The 21,581-nt window shown below is 38.3% G+C and overlaps 1 protein-coding gene across 1 annotated transcript; it reads left to right on the top strand.

The window, feature by feature from the left end:
* The first annotated feature begins 11,888 nt into the window (after positions 1 to 11,888).
* On the top strand, positions 11,889 to 13,306 carry LOC128617325 (gastrin/cholecystokinin type B receptor). Its single transcript, XM_053640404.1, has one exon. It carries the CDS (start codon positions 12,017 to 12,019, stop codon positions 13,304 to 13,306), a length of 1,290 nt encoding a protein of 429 aa, XP_053496379.1. The 5' UTR covers positions 11,889 to 12,016.
* The last annotated feature ends 8,275 nt before the right edge of the window (positions 13,307 to 21,581 follow it).

Here is a 21,581-nt window from a genome sequence, read left to right as displayed (position 1 = left end):
TATTTCCCTTCATAAGTGACATTAAGTAAATAAAGTTTCCTTCTCACAGACAAAACAAAACAGAAAAAGAAACGTGATAATTGTATCAGCAGCATTCAGTTGCATTAAGATTAATGACGCTGTGCTTTATCGGTTATACACATCTTCAGTTAAAGCCTACAAATTGGTGATGATATATTTGGGATGGTGATTTATCTACCATCAGTACATGATAACACCGTGCTGCTGAACAGTAGCTGATTCATGTTCACCGTGCTTTATTTATCTTCTGAACACTGTTCTGTTATTCAGCGTACACACATACTGTAGATCAGGTTTGTAGATGGAAACAGTACTAGCTTCTTTGCTGACCTGAAGTGCTGAAGTTTGAAAAGGGCCATCAAAGAGGCAAAAATACCCCCAACAGATATTTGCTTCAAGAGGCCCTTCTAAACTGAACAGACCAGGTGGTGGACCTTGTGCTCTGATTATTCTTTTTACCCTCAGTGAGAAAATGTTTTTGCCAACCTATGAGTTTACATACTGATGTTGGTCAGGAAAGGGATGGGTTGGTAAATCATCTGCCTCTGGGCAGGAACCTAAGCACCTCCCTCCCCATCCCACTTCACATGAACCTGGGCGGTTTACGCTCTGGGTTATCGATCAGAAGGTTGCCAAGCTGCCACTGTTTGCCAGAGCCATATCTCCCTTGCTTGGTTTCCCCACTGCTGCTAAGCAGGGTTGAGCCTGGCTAGAACCTGGATGGGAGACCACCTGGGGAAAACTAAGGTTGCTGCTGGAAGTGAGACCTGCAGGTGGTGCTCACCCTGTGGTCTGGGTGGGGCCTAATGCACCAGTATATTGACAGGGACACCATACTGTAAAAACAGCATTGTCTTTGGGATGAGATGTTAAACCGAGGTCCTGACTCTCTGTGGTCATTAAAAATCCCAGGACACTTATTGTAAAAGAGTAGGTGTTTAACCCCAGTGTCCTGGTGAAATTCCCCCATTGGCCCTTCTCTATCAGGGCCTATCTCCTAATAATCCCCATCCCTGAATTGGCCACATCACTCTCTTCTCTCTACCAACAGCTGGAGTGTGGTGGGTGTTCTGGCGCAGTATGGCTGTCATCCCATCATCCATGTGGATGCTACACACTAGTGGTGCTTTGAGGAGATCCTCCCCATAGTATGTAAAGCACTTTGAGAAAAGCGCTATATAAATGTAACTGTAACTAACTGACTAAAAGATATTATGTATATATGACAAATATAAAGGCTTATTCTTCAATGCATTCTTCCAGCTACATAAAATATGAACAGTAGAACAGATTCATTACCACATTACACATCCATGATGGGTATTTGAATAGTCTCCGTGATAAGCAGAAGGCCGTCTTACTTTAGGTAATTGGCTTCTTCCTTGCTTTTCACCTCGCAAACTCATTAACCAAATCACCCATCTGTTTAACTCACCTGCAACTCAGTGGCTAGCAGTGATAGCATGTTGAGTCTTCTTTAGCCCATTTTAGTTTGGTGTTCATTTTTACTCAGACACATTTAGGGAAAATTTATCTTATCTGACTTCTCTTAGTGTCGACTTACTTAGTGTGGTTTTATGGTAATCCATGGGTTTGTTTTTCATCCACTTATCCAGCTCCTGTTAAAAAGAGTTAGGACCTAACTGACCACTCAATGATTACAAATTTAGAGCCACATTCCAATAACAATGACTCATTTCACTGGCTCGTGGTGTATCATGTTGTGTGACAGCATAATGGCCTAAATATTCTCTCCAAAGCTATGCTTGTCAAAGGGACTCTAGTGGCCAGGGCCCCTGGGTCAAGTTCAAATACAAAACATATGAACATTACAGTCTGCAGTAGTTAACTGTAACAAAAGGAAACGACCAAATGTAGTGCTGCTGATCATTCCTTTTATACATTGCACTTTAGGCCTTAAGAAAACATACTAATGTCTTAACCCACAATTATGTTATATGTTATATATACACATGCATACATCCTTATAAAATTCTTTGGTTGTCCCTATTGGAGACTCTTAAAGGCGCTATGTCATGAGTTTATTCCATTATTTTAAGAAGCACAGGCATAATATAGTGGAATATTGTTCTGCACATGAGCAACTCAAAAATATTTCTTTATCCTTTATACATATAATATATATATATATATATATATATATATATATATATATATATATATATATAACTAAAGCTGAAATTTGAACAGAATTAAAAGTGCAAAAGTCTTTATTATTATTATTATTACTACTTATTCGTAAAAAAATAACCTGGAAAATATGTAGAACACGACAAAAAAAATTACTTAAGCTTTGGCCTCCGCACAACTGTATTATGTAGATGAGAAAATTGGTAAGCACTCAGCGCAGCCAAATAATTCTCCTGTGAGCAATCTGTATAAAGATTTAAATTGTTTGACTGGTCTGCTTTATGTAACAAATCAAGTAGATATTTTTGCATTACAAAGAAAAACAGGACAGCAAAGGAACTTTTGAGCATTCTCAAAAATCGGTTTGAGCCGGAGTTTGCATATTTTTAATGTTGTAACTTGACTATAAGGCAGCTGAATAACCTATTGTGTGGCTTACAATGCTAACAATGCTAATACCAAACCTTATTATTTCAAAACAAACAAGCAAACAAAAAAATTAGGGCAGCAAAGTCACTCTTGACCATCTCAATAAATTGTTATCAGCTGAACCTTGTGTGTTTATAGTGTTATAATGTGGCTTTCAAGCAGTTAAATGACTGAGTGTGCTTAAAAGTGATGTCATGGCAATCCTTGCTAATGCTAAATCTAATTAGGATGCTAACTCTAGTTAAACCACTGTACTGTAGGTTCTGGGCAGGAATCGGGTGGCTATTGAGATTTTAAACTTTTAAAATTCTGATCATGCTTCATGGATAATAATAATAATAATAATAATAATAATAATAATAATCTTTATTTTATAAAGCGCCTTTAAAAGCAGCTTCTCAAAGTGCTGTACACAAAATAAGCAGTACACAGAAAAAATAAAACATTACAAAAGTTAATAAGAATAACAACATTAATAATAATAATAAAAGTAGACATCAACAGTCAAATGCAAATTTAAAAAAGTGTGTCTTGAGTTGAGCTTTAAAAATGCCAAAGGTCTGAGCTTCCCTGAGTTCGGGGGGAAGAGAGGTCCAAAGGGAAGGCGCATAGACAGAAAAAGCCCTCTTACCCATAGATTTTAAATGTGTTTGTGGAACAGTTAACAGATTACACTGTGAGGAGCGCAGTCTGCGATTTAGGGTGTAAGGAATTAATAAAGCAGATATATAATGAGGAGCCAATCCATGTAATGCCTTGTATGTCAACATCATAATCTTAAAATCGACACGGAACCTGACCGGGAGCCAGTGCAAGGACTCCAAAACAGGAGTAATATGATCAGATTTCCTGGTCCAAGTCAGGATCTTGGCAGCAGAGTTTTGTACGTATTGCAATTTATTTATTGTGGATTTAGACACTCCGGCTAAAACGGCATAACAGTAATCTAGACGAGCGATAACAAATGAGTCAATCAGCTTTTCAGCCACAGAGCAGTTTAGCATAGGGCGCATATATTTTGCTATATGTCTTGCTATATTTCTGAGGTAAAAAAAAGGATGCTTTAACAGTGCTCTGAACAAAAGAATCAAATGTAAGGCTGGTATCGAAAATTACTCCAAGGTTCCTCATTTTACTTTGAATCTCTAGAACAGAGCCTTCAACCAACAGAGACAGTGGACCAGCTAAGAGGTTCAGAAGTCAGATCTTGATGCATTTTAACATCTGGGTAATCTGACTTTGAGGTGTGAATGGAAATCCAGTGTGTGATTAATCATAATAAAGACTGCTGAAAACCTGAAGCCACTATAATAGACCATTGTCTTCACTTTGTGGTATTTGGAACTTTGCTAAGTTTGTTGAGTGTGTATAATCTCTGTTGCATCTATGAATGTGAAGCTTGTCAACACCAGGCTGTGAATACAATACATTATAATATCTCTTCCAAGCTGCCACCAGAGAAACACCTCATTCCCAGATTAATGACTCATAGTCGACGAGAAGAAAATGAACTGCCATGTCGCCGATTCAATCCTGATCCCATGTGACTCGCCCATCTTGAGATCATCTACACAGACCCCCACTAAATTGAGTAAAAGAGGCTGACAGTAGAAGAAGAATGGTGCTGGCAACTTTGTCATGCATCAACCAAATCTCAAGTTATTATTCAAAGCTGAGGAGGAAAAATCCGGTAATATGGTGGAATGGTTATTTCCCTGTATGTAAATGTGATGTAGGTCAAATCATTGTAAACTGATAGCACTTGGGTTTTGATTTAATGTATATTGGCGTTTCATTCTGCCGGCAGAATGGAATCGATTTATCGGACATTTTCAATCAGTAGAAACAAACTAATTACTTTATCGCTGCAAGTCTGTTATAAGATTAGTCAGGACACTGTTGGGTTTCTGTGTGTAGAGTATCATGATTCATGTTACTCACTGTGTTCAGCAGCTGGTGAGCAGCGTGATGGGAAATGGGACGGGTGTGAGCCCTGTGCTGGGTAAATAATTCACACCTCTCTACAATATCACTGGTACAGAGATAAAACGGACAGTACTACTAAAGCTTTTTTTGGTAGTAAAACACTGTATAACAACTGTCACAATAAAATCATAACATTTAAACCGAGTAGGCTAGGTAAAAAAAAAGAAATACTTATAAAAAACTTGCAAATTCTTAAAGCCCTGAGTGTCAACTATCACATCAGCCATTAACCACTACTGTAGACTGTGACATCACAAATAAATTTAATGCTGAACATGGGCACCCCAAAACAGGCACAAATTCCATTTTTTGGCCTCTGATAAAAAGAGTTAAGATGACAGGAATGCTTCCTATGTTTACCATCTCTAAGAGCTTACATTCAGATTGCCTTCAATATGTGTCATATAATATTTTGATGAACTTTTTATATAGCAGATGGTGTGGGATGTTTTCCTTCCATTGGCCCTGAATACTAGGTAATTTAGAGCTTCCTTCCTTCTACAGTTCCTGTTACGTTCCCCAAGGTTTGTGTGAGGGATTTATCAGGAACATTATGAACTGTAAGGAATTCTATGTAAAATGTACCAGTACTTGTTAATATCATGTAAGTAAACATTTCAAATTTTCAGGATTTACTGTCATGTTTACTTTCAAAGGGTTAAGAGGCGTTGCATCCATGTGCACCATCTGATAGTTTTTTTTTTTATTGAATTACTTTTGATTTATGTTGTTTTCACCTATTATGTATATTTTCCTTATGTCTTTAATTATTTTTAATGTGTAGCACAAATATGAAGCACTTCTCATGTTCCTTATCAGTGTCTAAGCTCGATGCAGCAATCAATAACATACTATGGAGTATTTTACGTGTGCCTGTACATAGAAAAAAAAAGATCATCAGCTGATCAAGCATTTAAAGTTAAACTAGCTGATGTTTGTTGTTAGAGTATGCAGATGACTTCTTCATCTTGAACCTTCTTCATTTTATCACTGCCGTATAGCAGCAACAACTAGCAGTGACTGCAAATTAACATCCATTGCTGTTAATAATTTCACTAATGTACATTTGATTGAATTTTGTAATTGCAGCGAACAGAACAAACACCTCCTTTGGTGATGCACAAGGAGTGTTGAGTAATAAAAATTGATCTGTGTGGGGTTGTAATCTTAGTGGTCTGTTAATAAACTCGCATGTAACACATATTGAAAGGTTGTCAATGACAGCACTATAGATATCATTTGGCAGCTCATTTATTTCAACGCTGATGAGCATGTCTCTCACATTTTTGTCCCATCCGGGCAAGATTGGTGGAGGGTCATTAAAAAGTAACGCGGTCTCTTTGTCATGCTAGAGGAAAATTTCAGCCGATATTTAATTAGTGGGACGATAAATGATTACCACAGGAATTCTCCCAGGTCACGTCAATAACTTCTTTAGAAAATCCATACAAATTTACATGTTAGTTCTCTGGAGGAAGTAATCTATATTGTTCATTGTTAAAATGCATACTGAAATTAGAAACATTGGCCAGAAAAAGGACACATTTTTGCACCCTAAGCCATAGTCATGGTGTAAATGTACAACAGTAGTCCTTAAATTCTAAGAACAGTGGTGCTTGAAAGTTTGTGAATTTTTTATATTGCTGCATAAATATGACCTAAAATATCATCATATTTACACACAAGTCCTACAAGTAGATAAAGACAGCCCAATTAAACAAATGAAACAAAAATATTATAATTGGTCATTTATTTATTGAGAAAAATGATTCAATATTACATATCTATGAGTGGCCAAGCAGTTCATGTGAGGAAACCCATCAACATCCCAGAGTTGAAGCTGTTCTGTACTGAGGAACGGGCTAAAATTCCTCCAAGCCGATGTGCAGGACTGATCAACAGTTACCGCAAACGTTTAGTTGCAGTTATTGCTACACAAGAGGGTCACACGAGATACTGAATGCAAAGGTTCACATACTTTTTGCCACTCAGAGATATGTAATATTGAATCATTTTCCTCAATAAATAAATGACCAAGTATAATATTTTTGTCCTAGTTGTTTAACTGCTCTTTACAGTATTTTATTTAAATGTAGAAACATTTAATTTCCTTATTTTTGAAGGCATCTTTGCTCTACAGCATTTCTTTGCATGTCCCTAAAACGTTTGCACAGTACTGTATATAGAAAATCCCAAACTTTCAAACACCACTGTATATACTTCCATGTCCATTTAACTAAATATACAAAATACTACTCATGTCTAAAACCTAATTCAGTACTTTGGGTGGAATTTGGAGAAAGATGAACTAAACAGCTGGAGCTCTTCAAGTGTGCATGAAGCAGTGACAAAAAAAATGTCATCAATCAGTCTGAGAAACGGTGCGGATACTATGTGCAATAAATTGTTCAGAAAGCTTTTCTCCTTGTTAATTCAATAAAGAGATTCACATGAAACATGTTAAAACTTCCTATCGGAGAATAATATTTAGGATTGTAACTGAAGTGTTTTAGTGTTAACAAAAGTTCTAGTTTTAAAGGAATTTCCTTTCTGAGGGTTTCTTTTCCGGTCGCACATTGAGGAAATGGTTTAAAGCTCCTTATCCATCTTCATTTGGAAAGACTGTTTATAAAGTTTTTGATCTTTGTTGGGGGAAAAAAGAGAATTGTCTAGTGGGAGAGTCTAGCGGTTTATCGAAATGTAGGTAAACACATTTAGAGCATCCACAGAGCTCCAGAATTATTTGCACCCTTTAAGAGAATGAACAAAAAGATTGTATGATATAAACGCACAAAGATTTTTCATTCAAACAACCACAAAAATGATTTATATATATATATAAAAATAATAATAATAATTTAAAAAAAAAGGATTTTGAGAAATAACTGTATTTTTCCTCAAAATCTGCATGGCAAAATTACTGGCATATAAGAAATATTTAAGAATATATGCGAAAGATTTTCATCCTTGGAAAACATTTCAGTCGCACACATAAAACCCATCATCCATCATTAAGGGGAAAGCTGAACAGCTTTCAACAGAAAAAGACTCTTTAAACTTAGTATATCATTCAGTGAATATATTATTCATTTAATATATTCTCTTTGCTCATTTTTAAAAGGATGCCAATAATTCCTGAATTGACTGTAACTGGACAGCTGCTAAGTTTTTTCCTCCTCTAAGTGCCTGGTGCATTAAATCCTATTTTCTGCCTCATTTCACAAAATTAAATGCCTTTTTTTTTTTTTTTTTTTAAAGATAAATAAACTATGGACTATGCCTTCAGGCTACATTAAATCAAAGCAGTGCTCTTATCAGCAGCATTAAAATAAAGCCCCACCAAATGTGAACGTCTTAATATACGTACATTCAGACAGCAGGAATATGAATGTGCTTTTGGAAAAAGTTCATAAAGTTCACTTGGTTTACAAAGCTGGTTTAGACTTTGCATTCACTGACATTCATCTAACTTCCAGTTGGTGCTCAAATGATCTGCAGTGATTTTCTGGAGTGTTTGTAGGCATGTAAAAAAAAAGGCCACATTATCACATCAGTTCAAATGTACACTCTTTTAGAGGATCTGTTATTTTCTGAGTAGGATTTCATAGTACAATTTGTCATCGACTCCTAGATGTTCAGTCAGTATTAGATTTCATCTGTTTAATTTGTTCTTTCTCCCTGGAGCTGACTGTAGGGTCTTTTATCTACCTGTTGGTTTTAAAGCTTGAGGTATCAAGAACACCAGGTGCGTTCCTCTCTCTTAATTCACCTTATAGGAGCTGAGCAGATGGACTTCATCTCAAGCACCTTATCGTTACAGGGAATTGTTTGACTCGTGTCTGACGTAATCTGCTTGTTATAGCTTCATGTGAGCCTTTGCAGAATCCGAAGGAAAAAAAAATCTTAGTAACTGTTTCTGTGATAAGAGGCTAAAAATGGCGAAAACACAGGATATATAAATATGTATATAAATACAAAGTCCATGCTGGACTAGACAGCACAATGACACCACTTAGCATGCTTTAAGATGAAAATAAACATCTGTGGTGTGAAAACTGTCCAGCTTATCTCAAAATAAGCAGTTATAAACAGTTATTCTGAATAACTATGTAGACCACATGGACCACTGGATTACTGAGGGTTTAAAAATCACCTTCCCCCTACCCATGTGCACATATTATTGTGCATACAGTGTGAATATACAGTAGGAGTGTATTGCAATCTTACATTATTTTGCTACTTTGTCTTTACCTCACATAAGCTCATATAATCAGAGTAATTTTATTTCAAGGGAGTGTTCTGACAAATGTCCTACCTACCTAAAGCATTTCTGCGCATGAGTGCTTCATGGGTGCATGCTTATGTACACTGATAAGCCATAACATTAAAACGCCTGCCTAATATTGTGTAGGTCCCCCTCCCCTTGTGCCGCCAAAACAGCTCTGATTCTTTGAGACATAGACTCCACAAGACCTCTGAAGGTCTGCTGTGGTATCTGACACATTAGCAGCAGATCCTTTAAGCTGGGGCCTCTGGGAATCAGACTTGTTTGTCCAGCACATCCCACAGATACTCGATTGAGATCTGGGGAATTTGGAGGCCAAATCAACACTTGTCATGTTCCTCAAACCGTTCCTGAACAATGTTTGCAGTATGGCACGGCGCATAATCCTGCTGAAAAAGGCCACTGCCATTAGGGAATACCAAACAGGGAATGTTTAAATAGGTGGTACTTGTCAAAGTAACATCGACATAAATGCCAGGACCCAACATTTCCCAGCAGAACACTTCCTCCACCAGCTTGCCTTCTTCCCATTGTGCATCCTGGTGCCATCTCTTCCACAGGTAAGAGACGCACACACTCTCGGCCGTCCACATGATGTAAAAGAAAACGTGAATCATCAGAGCAGGCCACCATCTTCCATTGCTCCATGGTCCAGTTCTGATGCTCACATGCCCATTGTGGGCTCTTTTGGTGGTGGACAGGGGTCAGCATGGGCACTCTGACCGGTCTGCGGCTACGCAGCCTCATACACAGCAAGCTGTAATGCACACTGTGTGTTCTGACACCTTTTTATCATAGACAGCATTAACTTTTTCAGCTATTTGTGCTACTTAGCTATTTAGCTCTTTTTTGGGATCGGACTTAACAAGCTAGCCTTTGCTCCACACATGCATCAGTGAGCCTTGAGTGCCCACGACCCTGTCGCCAGTTCACCGGTTGTCCTAACTTGGACCACTTTTGGTAGGTACTAACCACTGCATACCAGGAACACACAAGACCTGCCCTTCTGGAGATGCTCTGACCCAGTCTCCTAGCCATCAAAATTAGGTCCTTGTCTATCTATCTATCCTTATATCTATCTATCTATCTATAGTCATGTGAAAAACTGTATTTATTTATTTATTTATGTTTTACATATTTGGACAAGCAAACATTTGATCATCTTTGAAACAGTGCCTATTAAAGAAATTGATATACTTGAACAAAACCACAAGTAAAAATGGCTTTTTCAATCATTTATTCAACAGAAATATCAATAGATGTGATATTCTTCTGTGGAAAAAGTAAGTACACCCTTGGCCTCAGAAGCTAATATTGCCTCCTTTAGCAGAAATAACTTCTTGTAGGCGTTCTGCATAATTGTTCACCGGTCTCTGACATCGGCTTTCTGGAATTTCTGACCACTCTTCCATGCAGTATTCTTTCAGTTGCAAGATGTTTGAGGGTTTTCTTGCATGTACTGTCCGTTTCAAATCCCCACACAACATTTCAATGGGATTCAAATCCGGGCTTTGACTAGGCTATTCCACAACCCTCTATTTCTTCTTTCTGAGACATTCCTTGGTGGATTTGCTAGTGTGCTTAGCATCACTATCCTGTTGAAAGGTCCACTTTCGGTTCAACCTCAACTTTCGGACAGATGGCCTCACATCATCTTCAAGCACTTTGATATGATGCAGTTCACACCACACACCTCAGTAACAAAGGGAACACCAGACACTAGATATGAGATAAGATATGAGATTCAACACATGACTCTAATTATATGGTATTTGAAGGTGTGATAAATGTAGGGGTGTACTTACTTTTTCCCATGTGACCGATCTGTATTTTTTTGTTGTTGTTAATTTAAATTGTGAAAATTACTACAAAATGTCAATTTTATGTGTCATTTAATAAAGTGTATGACCTTTATTAATAGACATTGTTACAAAGAGCATCAAAGGTAATCCAATTTTTTTTCACATGACTAGCTGTCTATCTATCTATCTATCTATCTGTCTATCTATCTATCTGTCTATCTATCTTTTTGTCTATCTATCTATCTATCTGTCTGTCTATCTATCTGTCTATCTATCTATCTTTTTGTCTGTCTATCTGTCTATCTATCTATCTATCTATCTATCTATCTATCTGTCTGTCTGTCTATCTATCTATCTATCTGTCTATCTATCTATCTATCTATCTTTTTGTCTATCTATCTATCTATCTATCTATCTATCTATCTGTCTGTCTGTCTGTCTATCTATCTGTCTATCTATCTATCTATTTGTCTATCTATCTATCTATCTGTCTATTTATCTATTTATACAAAACAATTCACACTATCAAACTATATTTTTACTAGAGGCATTTTCTGATCAGGTCACATTAGTAAAGTAGACAAAATAGGATAAAAAAAAGTAGCACAAAACACGATCTTTTTAACACCGTCAATTTTAATAATAATGTAAATAATTTTATTCTGAAATTGTTTGTGTGTGAGTCACGTGACACTACCATGTCGCGAGAAAGAACCTTGGCTAAGAACCGAGGCTTTTTATTTATTTATTTATTTATTACTGGATTTACTGTATTTCGGAACCTGGGCTCATCATCATCATCATCATCATCAGGAAGGTTTCACGGGCACAGATGTGCAGCACATTGCCTACACAGTGCCAGAGGGTTTGTCAGCGCGTGCACACGCCTCCTATCCGCGTGCGCCAAATTTTCTCACCTTCATGACAGCGGCAGTTTGATGACAGCGTACTGTACTGTACACTCACCTGTTTCTCCCCAGGTCTACAACCTTTCTTCACAATGAAGGCAGACATTCCGGCTGTGGATGTGTGGACGGACCAACTTTTGGAGCATCATCAGTAAAGACTCGAGGCGCGTGCGTTTACTTTTTGCACGCTCTTTTCCCCGAGCAGCACAGCACTCCTGCAGCTCGCGCTCCGTGTGATGGCGACCGACGGTACCTTATAATCATTCATGACTAATTACGCACGTGCTGTAAATGATGATGAAACGACATGTCTCTTTTGATTTGTTTTGCCTGAGTGAAGCGTCCTGATCACCTGCATGTTTCATTTTTAAACTGGTTTACTGGATTGTTCTGTGAGTACACGATGAGCAGATTAGGACAAAAATAGACAAAACATGAATTTTTCAAGCATTTATGCCAAATTTGGACACCTTCTGCCGACCAACTTTTCCTTCCTGAGACAGGACCATAATGGGAGTATGGTTCATGATTCAGTGCCCTTTGCTGCAGACTTTCTTTTTGCAGGACACGAACCTGGCACGATTGTCCTGATGGTCATGTATTTGGTGTCCTTTCTGACAGGATTTGTGGGGAATATTATGGCGCTCTTGGTCCTGAGTCGAAGAAGGAACAGACTAGCTGGTGCCTCCACTACCAGAAAGCTGCTGATAAACTTGGCTGTGTGTGACATGATGGTGGTGTGTGTGTGCATGCCTGTGAACTTGGGCCACCAGGTGTACAATGCTTGGGTGTTTGGGGACTTATTGTGTCGTGCCGTGCCGTTCGTTCAGGCCGTGTCTGTGTCTGCGAGTGTCTTGAGCCTGGCTGTCATAAGCTTGAACCGATACTACAATGTTCACAGTCCACTACGTGCACGATCTTTCTTCACCGGTAGGAAGATTGGTGCGATGATAGCCACGGTGTGGACGGTGTCATCCGGGCTGTGTGCTCCGTTGGTCTTTATGAACGAAACCAAGATGCTCTCCTTGACAATGGATGGCTCACACGTGATAACGGTGTGCGTCGAGACCTGGTCGAAAGCACGGCTGCGCCTAGGCTACAACTTTTTACTGTTCTGCGCCCTGTATGGCTTCCCAGTCCTCTTCAACCTCATCATATGTTTTCTCACTACCTGGAAACTGTGGAGTGCAGATGACCAGTTTAGCGAAGCTGCCATGTCAAGCTCAACCCGGTCAGCAGCGCGGCTGAAGTCGCGCAAGAAAATAGCCAAGATGGTGCTAGCGCTGGTGGTGCTTTTTACCCTCTCCTGGCTTCCTCTCTATGTAGCCGATATCTGGATTGACTTCAACATGCCAGGCTCTCTGGACAGAGAAGTTCCTGGCCACGTTGAGCACAGTTGGGTGTTGCAGAGCCGACCTTTTGCGCAGTGGCTCGGCCTCACCAACTCGGCACTCAACCCGCTTTGCTATTGCTTTGTAGGCGACCTGTACAGGTCTGCAAAAAGGTTCAGGAAGAGCTACAGAGAGAAAATGGCCTCTGTTTTTAATGCGTCTCAGAGACCGTCATCCTCCGTGAACTCTGCCCTCAAACTTCAGTCCTGTGCATCATCCACAAAATACAGCAGTGGAAAGCAGAGATGGACAGGCCTCTACATTTTCAGTAACAGATTAAACAGCGGTAAAAGCATGTCTGCTTTAAGTGTGTGTGAGACTGTATTTGGTTAATGGATATATGCCTGAATACAAAACAAATTCCCCAGTGTTCAGTTAACACTTTCAGTATAGAATTCACTCTTACAGCACTGAACACTGAACTTATATAAACACTAAAACCCGGTGAGTTCAGTATATGGTTGCACAGCATTATTTCTTTACTTGTTATTGCAATATTGGGTTTTTTTGGCAACATAAAAATGAGCGCTCTAACAAACAACAATTCCAGAAAAATCCAGAAAATTAGTCTGTGGTTATATTCATAAATAATTTTTGGGGTTTTTTGTGTGCAAAAATGCTATTTTGTCTGTATTGAGAAGCCCTAGTTCAATACTGTAAGAGTTAATTAGACTAATATAAAAAATATCATATTACATTTTGCTGGTCATGTTAATTTGTAAGGAAGTCAAGTCAAGTGGTTTTTATTGTCATTCCTCTATAAAACTTGTATACATTGGGACAAAATGTTGTTTCCTCAGGACCAGGGTGCAACACGGTGGCACAGTACACAGGACTATAGTACATAAAGTGCAAATTCATGACAGTGTGAGACATCCATCCATCCATATTCTCTACCGCTTATTCTACACAGGGTCGTGGGGATCCTGGAGCCTTTGCCAGGGAACTCAGGGAACAAGGCGGGGGAAACCCTGGACAGGAAGCCAGTCTGAGACAAGTACAACAATACAATTAATACACAGGACAATAAACACACAAGATGGCGCATGTGAATTGGACTGGACGACAGAATAGAATAGAAGTATAAAGGAGAGAAAAAAATTATATCAGTGTTGTTGTTGTTTTTTCTTTGTTGCTACTAATATATTTTACTTGTTTAACCTTATGCAAGTGATGAAACAGATGTAACTGTGTACCAAAATGGATGTAAATTGCCACTGGCTAGTATATTGTGCCTGTGACAAGCAAGCTTTTCAGTCCTTCGGCTCTTTTCTCATCTTTCAGCTTGAATAGAGTCCTTGAAAGGTTGTTTAAGGTGTTCATCAGAATTCACATTGGTTACTGGTGATTATCTATGAGTGTTCATTAAAATGAATTACTGTACAGAAAAGAATTTGTATTGTACAAAGCAAAAATAATTCTCTATTGCTGTTCCAATTATGAATTACTCACACACAGAAGAGACAATCTTCAAAACTGCACACACACACACACACATCTGCATTTAGCATTATCTCGAGCATTGGCGGTGGAAGTAAACATATATTTTATCATTGAAATACTTTGTATAAGCTTCTAATCATTTCCTGGACACATGGGTAAAATCATGAAGACCACCAGATGTATGCAGAATGATATTCAGTACACAGTGGCTCCAGATTCCATACAATACTAGCTCCTAACAATATAGAACAGAAAAAATGAAAGAAAACATATTGGATGTGTTCAATTACACATTCTAAAACATATATCATCGAGGACACAGACTTCTTCAAAATTGTATTAAGATGAAATGTCATTGACGTTCTATACATCTTCCCTGCCATATTGTTTAGATTATATCTACTAAAGCAACTATGTTTTTTTTCATCTCTACAAATTGAATCGTTCTTGACTGGCCATTCCAGATATACATACTGAGCTGTATTTCACTTACTGAGGCAGTAACACTTACATACATCAAGGTTCCCTGATCTAACATTATTATATATTAACAAACCATGAACTACAGCATTAATAATCCATACATAATGTTTAGAAAGTAATTAACACTTGCACAATTGATGTTTGTTTAAATGTTAACCAAATACATCTTCTTGGTCATTTCAAATATTTATAATCAATGATTAATAAATCCAAAAAATGTCATTATAGAATGCTTCTAAACGTTTAAAAAACCTGAATGTTGCTACTTAATTACTGTACACTTAATGGATTATATTGTACAGTGGATTATATTGATCATTGTGGGCTTCATTTTTCTCATTGATGGGATGAACATTGATGAATGCAAATTGTTGATTATTTGGGCTTACGGCCATACCACTCTGACAAAGCCCGATCTCATCTGACCTTGGAGGGAGCACGGTGGCTTAGTGGTTAGCACGTTCGCCTCACACCTTCAGGGTCCGGGGTTTGAGTTTGCATGTTCTCCCCGTGCTGCCGGGATTTCCTCCGGGTACTCCGGTTTCCTCCCCCAGTCCAAAGACATGCATGGTAGGCTGATTGGCGTGTCTAAAGTGTCCGTAGTGTATGAATGGGTGTGTGAGTGTGTATGTGATTGTGCCCTGTGATGGATTGGCACCCTGTACAGGGTGTACCCCGCCTTGTGCCCAATGCTCCCTGGGATAGTCTCCAGGTTTCCCCATGACCCTGAAAAGGAGTAAGCGGTAGAAGATGGATGGATGTTGATTATTTGGTTTATTTGGTTTATTATTTAAAAAAAACCTATTAAAACAAGTTATTTTGTTAATAATCCTTATGGTTTGTTAATGCTGAAGTTCAGTGTTTGTTCATGATAGCTAATGCATTAAATATGCATTAACAAAAGTGGTACAACTGAGGCAAAGTCTGAAGGCAAAAAACAAAAACAAAAACAAATTCGATGAAATTGGCTAGAATCACAAAGGAAAACAAAATACCCAGCGAATCACTTGAGGCAGTCATTCATCAAAAAGGATTTTCAACCAAACATTAAAATAATAATAATTATGGTGTTTTAGCAATGATGATGTTTAATTACTAGTGCTTTTCATTTTATGCTTAAATTTTATGCCATTGGCCTTGTATGCGTCTTGTATGCCAGTGTCCATATCATCTCGATAACTGTTATTGCAGAAGCCACAAACCTGACAACACATCCAAACCGATTAAACCAATAAAACCTATACATCCATCTAAGGGAAAAATTCAAAAAAGCACACTGAATAATCATGTCATGATCATGCTACAGACAGTCCACATGACGTTGGGATAGTAAACCCTAAATCCGCTGGCATGTATGGAGTGAAACGGTCAGAAAACCTGAAGCCAGTTGGCAGAGGAGAAAGTGGTGAAGACAGGGATTAACGGTGCTGCCGAGGACACGTCAATCGTGATATGTGGTTTAATGCTGCTGCCCACCAATTCCTCAGTTGCAGAAATGTGAGGCTCTCAGTACAAATAAATCTCCCACTGTTGCACATCAGCACCACTTTTCTCTGCCCTCCATTTCTGTCAAACCTGCAATTCAGAAAGCGTGCCTGACTACTCTATGAGATGGAAAATTACAGATCATGAGAAAAATATGAGGTAGAAATTAAAGGTCAAAGGGTACCAGAATCACGTAGGCACAGTGCTGATTCTCTGTCTCGGTGTGAGTATTTCGCTGTCAGTGTCACCAGTGATCTATGGGTAGGAGGTACCTTTTCTTGACAGAGATGGAGAGATTTGACAGAAGAACGAATGGTTAAGATAAAGTAGATAGTAGTAGTCCATTCTTCACAAAATACCTCAGAACGAGTTCTTAACATTTGTCTATACAGTGTAAATGAAATTCTGCAGTAAATGGAGTTCAAAATGTTCAATTTGCTGCTTTTATTCTTTTATTACATTTTCATATGTGCAATTTTACTTTAAGCAGCAAAATATTGATGGTTTTAGAAAGTGTGGACATTTCTAAAGAGTCATTTGTTGTCTCAAAAATACAAAACTAATAAATGCCATTTTTGCATTAGCAATTTTACTAAATAGATTCTTCCCTTACTGGAATTCCTGAGCAACTGTTGAATAAGCCAAGATTATTGTAGGATGTAGATGTGTCAAACAAACAGAACCAGGATGTCGGAAGATGTCATAGGTCAATCTATACCAAAACGAAGGAAGGAAAAATATTGAGTAACTGCTCATGATCTAAAGAAAGGGTTTACTAAAGCAAATTTGTTTTAGGCAACAGGCCACATTACACTTAGTCCAATGGCAGGTGGGGAAGACCAAAAGAATTGTCTAGTGACTAATAACACAACAACTGGCATTAAACTGAATGGTACATTCTGAATACACAAATGTATTGAACATAAATCAACTATAAAACATATTTTCCAAACAATTTTTTAACCATACACTCACCATCCACTTAAATATGAACCCCTGCAATTACCACAAACCGTTTTTTGCACTCAAGTCTCCATCAGTGAACAGTAGATAAGCTCAACAAAACAGACTTCATGTAAAAAATGTAATGAATTTTCCTGGTTACATAATTGCACTATTTGACCACGTAGCATTAGCACATTTGTAGAAGGGATTTATTTATTTATTTATTGTTACCCAGATGAGGATGGGGATAGTTTTGAGTCTGGTTCCTCTCAAGGTTTCTTCCTCATACTGTCTCAGGGAGTTTTTCCCCTTGCCAGTGTTGCCTCTGGCTTGCTCATTATGGATAAATTCGTACATCTATATCATGAATTTATATAGTTATGTAAAGCTGCTTTGGGACAATGTCTATTGTGTAAGTTCTATAATAATAAAACTGAATTGAATTGAATACCGGTACCCCTGCTCACTATATTATCCAATCAGTTAATCATGTGGCAGCAGCGCAGTGCATAATATCATGCAGATACCAGATGTCAAGAGCTTCAGGTAATGTTCACTTTAAACATCTGAATGGGGGGAAAATGTGCTCTTGTCTAGTTGTTGGTTATTTCAGAAACTGCTGATCTCCTGGGATTTTCACACACAACTGTCTCTACAAATGACACAAAATGGTGAAAAAAAAATCCAATAAGTGCCAGTTCTGCAGCAGAAATGAGAGAGGTCAGAGATGAATGGCCAGACTGGTTCAAGCTGACAGGAAAGCTTGTCAAATGAGCAACCTTTGCAACTGTGGTGACCAAATAAGCATCTCAGAATGCACTACATGCCTCAACTTGAGGCGGATGGGCTACGGCAGAAGGAGACCGCATCTTGGTCCAGTCCTGCCAGCCAAGAACAGAAATCTGAGGTTACAGTGGGCACCATCTCAACCAAAATGGACAATTTAAGTCTGGAAAGTCATTGCCTGGTATCAATCGCTTGTTTACACAACAACTTCTCTTAAATGTGTTCATTTTTTGGCATTTATCTGAAAAGTACATCCTGAATGCACAAACTGTTTAAACATACTGTATATTACCTACAATATTTTTTCCAAGTGTTGTTGGAAATCTTTTTTTTTTATATTATATATACACACTATATAGCTAAAAGTATGTGGACACCTGACCATCACACCCATATGTGGTCCTTCCCCATACTGTTACCACAAAGTTGGAAGCACACAATTGTACAAGATTTCAATGTTGAACATAGTTTGCCAAGGATGGTGTGTACGAGCTTGAGTGCCCATGCACAGGGTCCTGACCTCAACCTCACTGAACACCTTTGGGATGAACTGGAACGCCGACTACATCCCAGGCCTTCTCTCCTGACATCAGTGCCTGATCTCACTAATGCTCTTGTAGCTGAATGAGCACAAATCCCCACAACCACGCTCCAAAATCTAATGGAAAGCCTTCGCAGAAGAGTGGAGGTTATTATAACAGCAAATGGGGACTAAATCTGGAATGAGATTTTCAACAAACACATAAGAGTGTGATGGTCAGGTGTCCACAAACGTTTGGCCATATAGTGTATACACCCCTGACCTAAAGCGTACCACTTTAACTGTGAAACATAGTGCCATAGGAATGTATACTACAGTAGTGGATGGAGCTTCAGCTGGCAGCAAGGTCATAACGACAAACATTTCAAGACAGCAAAGAAGGCGTTTTTCAAAGCTACAAAGTGAAATTTTCATTGACTGACCTAGTTACTTACATAAACTGATCATGACTGAGCTGCATTTTACTTGCTGAAAGACTGAAGACAGGGTAAAAGCCTACAGCAGCAGGGGAAAGCGGGAACTGAAAGCCATTTTATTTTGTAATGTTAAATTGTCCGGTTTCTTTTGGTAAAATGCCGGACTTCAAAAACCGTGTCTCTAAGTGCTTCCAGACTACACTGTATATTTATTCCCTTCTTATTTTATCCTCTGCATGAAGTGCAAGGGTTTTCCAATGGCTATAAAAATGAGTGTGGTTTAAAAGCAGTTTAAATCAATTTGATATTTTTAAAAAACCAAATAAGGATATAAATCTATTAAGAAAGATGGCTTGGGATAAAAACCAGTGAGCCAGCGTGCTATGAAGGGCTCAGCAATGACATTAAATATAAATAAGCTTAAGCTCTATGATAGTGTGAGCCCTCATGCCTCACGTGTAATATATAAAACTGTTTGAGATTGAACGGACGTGCACTCCATGAGAGTTCAAGCTATAAAATTCAAGCCGTTATGCAACGCTTTCCTTTAGTGTATATACTTTTGTTTGCAAAGCAGGTATCAAAATCAATGATATGAGTAAATGGCGTGCCTTTAAAGAGGCACTGACATAACAGGTGAGATATTTCATATTCAGTGTAATGCCTTGTAATTAATTAATAATTAGTGACAGTAAAGAGATAAAAAACTAATGCAGGATACGCAGGAAATGAAAATGAATTTATTTCCACTGAAGAGTTTCTAATTTCAGTCTTAAGATTAAGATTATATTTTTAAATTTTGTTTAAAAATCAGTAATGTTTAACATGTTAATCAAACATTTTTTGGGCTCTCTATTTTTGCAGACACGTTTACTGCTTTTTAATTTGCCCTTGAACATGGACTGTAATTCAATTTCTTTTGGGTGTTCTTAGTAATTACACTTTTAATCTTCTTGCCCCGGTTTACTAGGGTCATAGAAGATCTAGTGCATGGAACAAATATGCTCTCTATATTCTCATTATACTTACTCGGTGCATGATGATCATTTCAATCATAGCCAAGTGTGACTTCATCTTCTCTTGATTCATGAAGTCCCATCAACAAAAGATATATATGTTCCATTTGCTGCTTTCACTTGTATATGTACTTGGGGATGGACAAAATAACAGAAACCTGTAACCTGTACATACATTGGTATCACACACACACACACACACACACGCACACACACATATTTCCCAGGCTCAGGAACAAAATAATAATCTATTTAGAATTAACCACATTTGCCAAGCTCTACCAACTGGGAAACTGCATGTTTCATGTAATTTAAGAAGAAGCATTTATTTGTCACATATACATTTCAACAAAGTAAAATTATTTTCTTTGCATATCCCAGTTAGGTAGGCAGTTGGGGTCAGACATGATAAGGCTCCCCTGGAACAGAGGGTCAAGGGTCCAACAGTGGCAGCTTGGCAGTACTGGGGCTTGAACTCAGAGCCAGTCCTTTTGACTGGCCGAGTCAAACACATCCACAAATGAATGCCGGCAGATCAAACTTTGTTTGTGGACTACAAACATACCTTTGAAAGAATCTTTTTATTTATAGAACACAATATACACTATAAGGCCAAATGTTTGTGGACACCTGACCTTCACACGTGTGTTTTCCTTCCCCAAACAGTCACCGCAAAGCTGGAAGTACACCATTGTATAGGATGTCTTTGCATTGTAAAGGATGTATAGCATTGTAGCATTAAGATTCCACACTGCAACTAAAAGACCGAAACCTGCATGAAAATGCCCCTGTGCACAAAGCGAGCTCCATAACCTGGTGCCTGCACAGAGCCCTGACCTCAACCCGACTGAACAAAGGTGGAAACTGGAACACCGACTGCATCCCAGGCTTCCTCACCTAACATCAGGGCCTGACTTCACTAATGCTCTTGTGGATGAATGGGGCAAATCCCCACAGCCACACTCCAAAATCTTATGGAAAGCCCTGGAGGCTGTTATAAGAGCAAAAAGTTAATGACGTCTTTGAAAAACAATGTTTAACAAGAACATATGGGTGTGATGGTCGGGTGTCCATATAGTGTATATTGTATATATGCATTTTGTTTTGTAAATTGTGGATCTCATTTTATTTTTGTGGAATTCATATTATTTATCTGAAAATTATGCAACAAAACACCCTCATATTTTTCAAAAGACCCATGACCTAATGCTTTGCATTTGATCAAAAATGAAACTTGCTACTTTGGGGGAAATTAAACGGGGAAACTTATAAATAATTTTTTTGATAGAAGTGACTCAGTGGTTGGGCTCTGGACATCTGACATCTGAGAGGTTGTGAGTTTGTACTGCCAAGTTGTCACTCCTGTCTGCTCACGCTTAATTGTAAGCTATGGATAAAAGCCTCTGCCACATGATTAAAATGTCAAATATACATGGGTATTAATGTCACCGTTTACATTTGTTTTAGAAACAAATTTCTACAAGAAGCCTTTA

Source organism: Ictalurus furcatus, chromosome 13 (genome assembly GCF_023375685.1).
Source record: "Ictalurus furcatus strain D&B chromosome 13, Billie_1.0, whole genome shotgun sequence".
Lineage (NCBI taxonomy): Eukaryota > Metazoa > Chordata > Actinopteri > Siluriformes > Ictaluridae > Ictalurus > Ictalurus furcatus.
This window is presented reverse-complemented; position numbering and strand designations above follow the sequence as displayed.